Source organism: Octodon degus, unplaced genomic scaffold (assembly GCF_000260255.1).
Source record: "Octodon degus isolate 3935 unplaced genomic scaffold, OctDeg1.0 scaffold00218, whole genome shotgun sequence".
In the NCBI taxonomy this organism is placed as follows: Eukaryota; Metazoa; Chordata; class Mammalia; order Rodentia; family Octodontidae; genus Octodon; species Octodon degus.
The window spans coordinates 554,537-556,039 of NW_004524794.1; the positions used below are offsets into that span (position 1 = coordinate 554,537).

Here is a 1,503-nt window from a genome sequence, read left to right on the forward strand (position 1 = left end):
GTTCTGGAAAGAAGTGCTTTGCATGAAAGAAAGGATGGTCTCTATAGTGACATAGTGCCTCGGGAGTGCTTTGGCCTCCTGTCACTGTGGTGTGTGCATAAGAGCATGCTCCAGGCTGCCTGTTGCCCTTGGGGACGGCAGGAGCTGGACTGCAGACCCTAGAGGAAGAGCGCACAGCAGGATTCGTGCATGGGGGCAGGCTGCTGCCGGAGGAAAGGAAAGTGACTGGGGGACGTCCCTAGGTGATCAGTGTGTTGCCACAGAGAGGGATCGAGGAGGATGGAAGAGGGCAGGCTGGAGGGCTATCTTTAGGAGAAACCGTGTGTTAGGCCAGGCAGGTAGGGCCCAAGGGAGGAGGCGACAGCTGAGATATGCTGAGAAGTGCTGTACACAGGCCCTGACGCCCCACCTTGCCTGACATCGCCATGCACTGCAAGTGAGCTGCTGAAAACTAAGCAGACTAGCTTGGTTATTAATACCTCGCCTTATTCAAGCATTTGTTCCTGCGTTCTTACAAATCTCATGATGATGCAGCTGCTAATTGACTCCTGTTCATGCTGGTGAGATTCATAAATGTATGCTTCATCAAAATTCCTATCTTGAATCCCTGTGGCCATATCTCTTCTATGAAGGGAAAAATGGCACTGAGGAATCTCTTTGGGGGGCTGGCACCATGCCAGTGAACCCCCGATGTGTAGCATTGGCCCTGTTGTCACCAGCTCTTCTCTCCAGGGCCCCGGGCCCCGGCCCGGTGGAAAGGCCTTTGCAGCGCACTGTTAGGGGCACCTGTGCTAGCCAGCTGTCCAGTGTGCTGTGCATCCCCACGACAGTCCTCTCAAAGGGAGCAAGCTTGTTTGTGGCCCCAGGTTTAGAAGCTTCACTTCGACTGTGGGCTCCACTACCTTCGGGCTTATGGTGAGGCAGAAACGTCGAGGCAGAAGGGCCTGGCAGGGGAAGCTGCTCAGCAAGAGGGTGTCCAAGAGAGGACAAAATACTGCAGGGGCACAGCCTGGGCTCACCTACTTCCTGAGGCTTCTCCTACCCCTCCCGCTAGCCCACTAAATCCCTAGCTCATCATGGAAGATGCATGGATAAGCTCAGGGTCCTCAGTATCCCAGCATCACCCGAGGCCCCCTCCAAGCCCTGCTGTTCTGGAAACTGATCCTGCCACACTGGAGCCTTTAGGGACCTTTCAGGTCCAAAGCACCAAGGCCAGCTTTTTTTTTTTCACAACTGATTCCTGGTGCATTTTTAATAATTAATACATTCCATATTGTTGTCTTAGTGGTTGTTCATTGTACAAGATGCAGACCTGATATTCTGTCTCAAACACTATTTTTTTATTTTATTTTTTTCCATAATTTTATTGAGAAACAGCAATGAGAGAGTTTCAAACCAAATTGGTAGGACACTTTCAATAATTAACACATTGCATACATTCTTCCTAGTGGTTAATTGCTGTACAAGATGTGGACTTGATATCCTATTTACAAACACCATTAG

The 1,503-nt window shown here is 50.4% G+C and overlaps 1 protein-coding gene across 1 annotated transcript in view; it reads left to right on the forward strand.

Annotated features, from left to right (window-relative positions):
• The first annotated feature begins 425 nt into the window (after positions 1-425).
• The window catches only part of Tex28 (testis expressed 28), a 4,450-nt gene continuing 3,372 nt past the window's right edge, over positions 426-1,503 (forward strand). The window contains exon 1 of the mRNA XM_004645141.2: positions 426-436. Within this exon, the coding sequence (XP_004645198.1) occupies positions 426-436 (11 nt within the window). The remainder of the gene's footprint in view (positions 437-1,503) is intronic.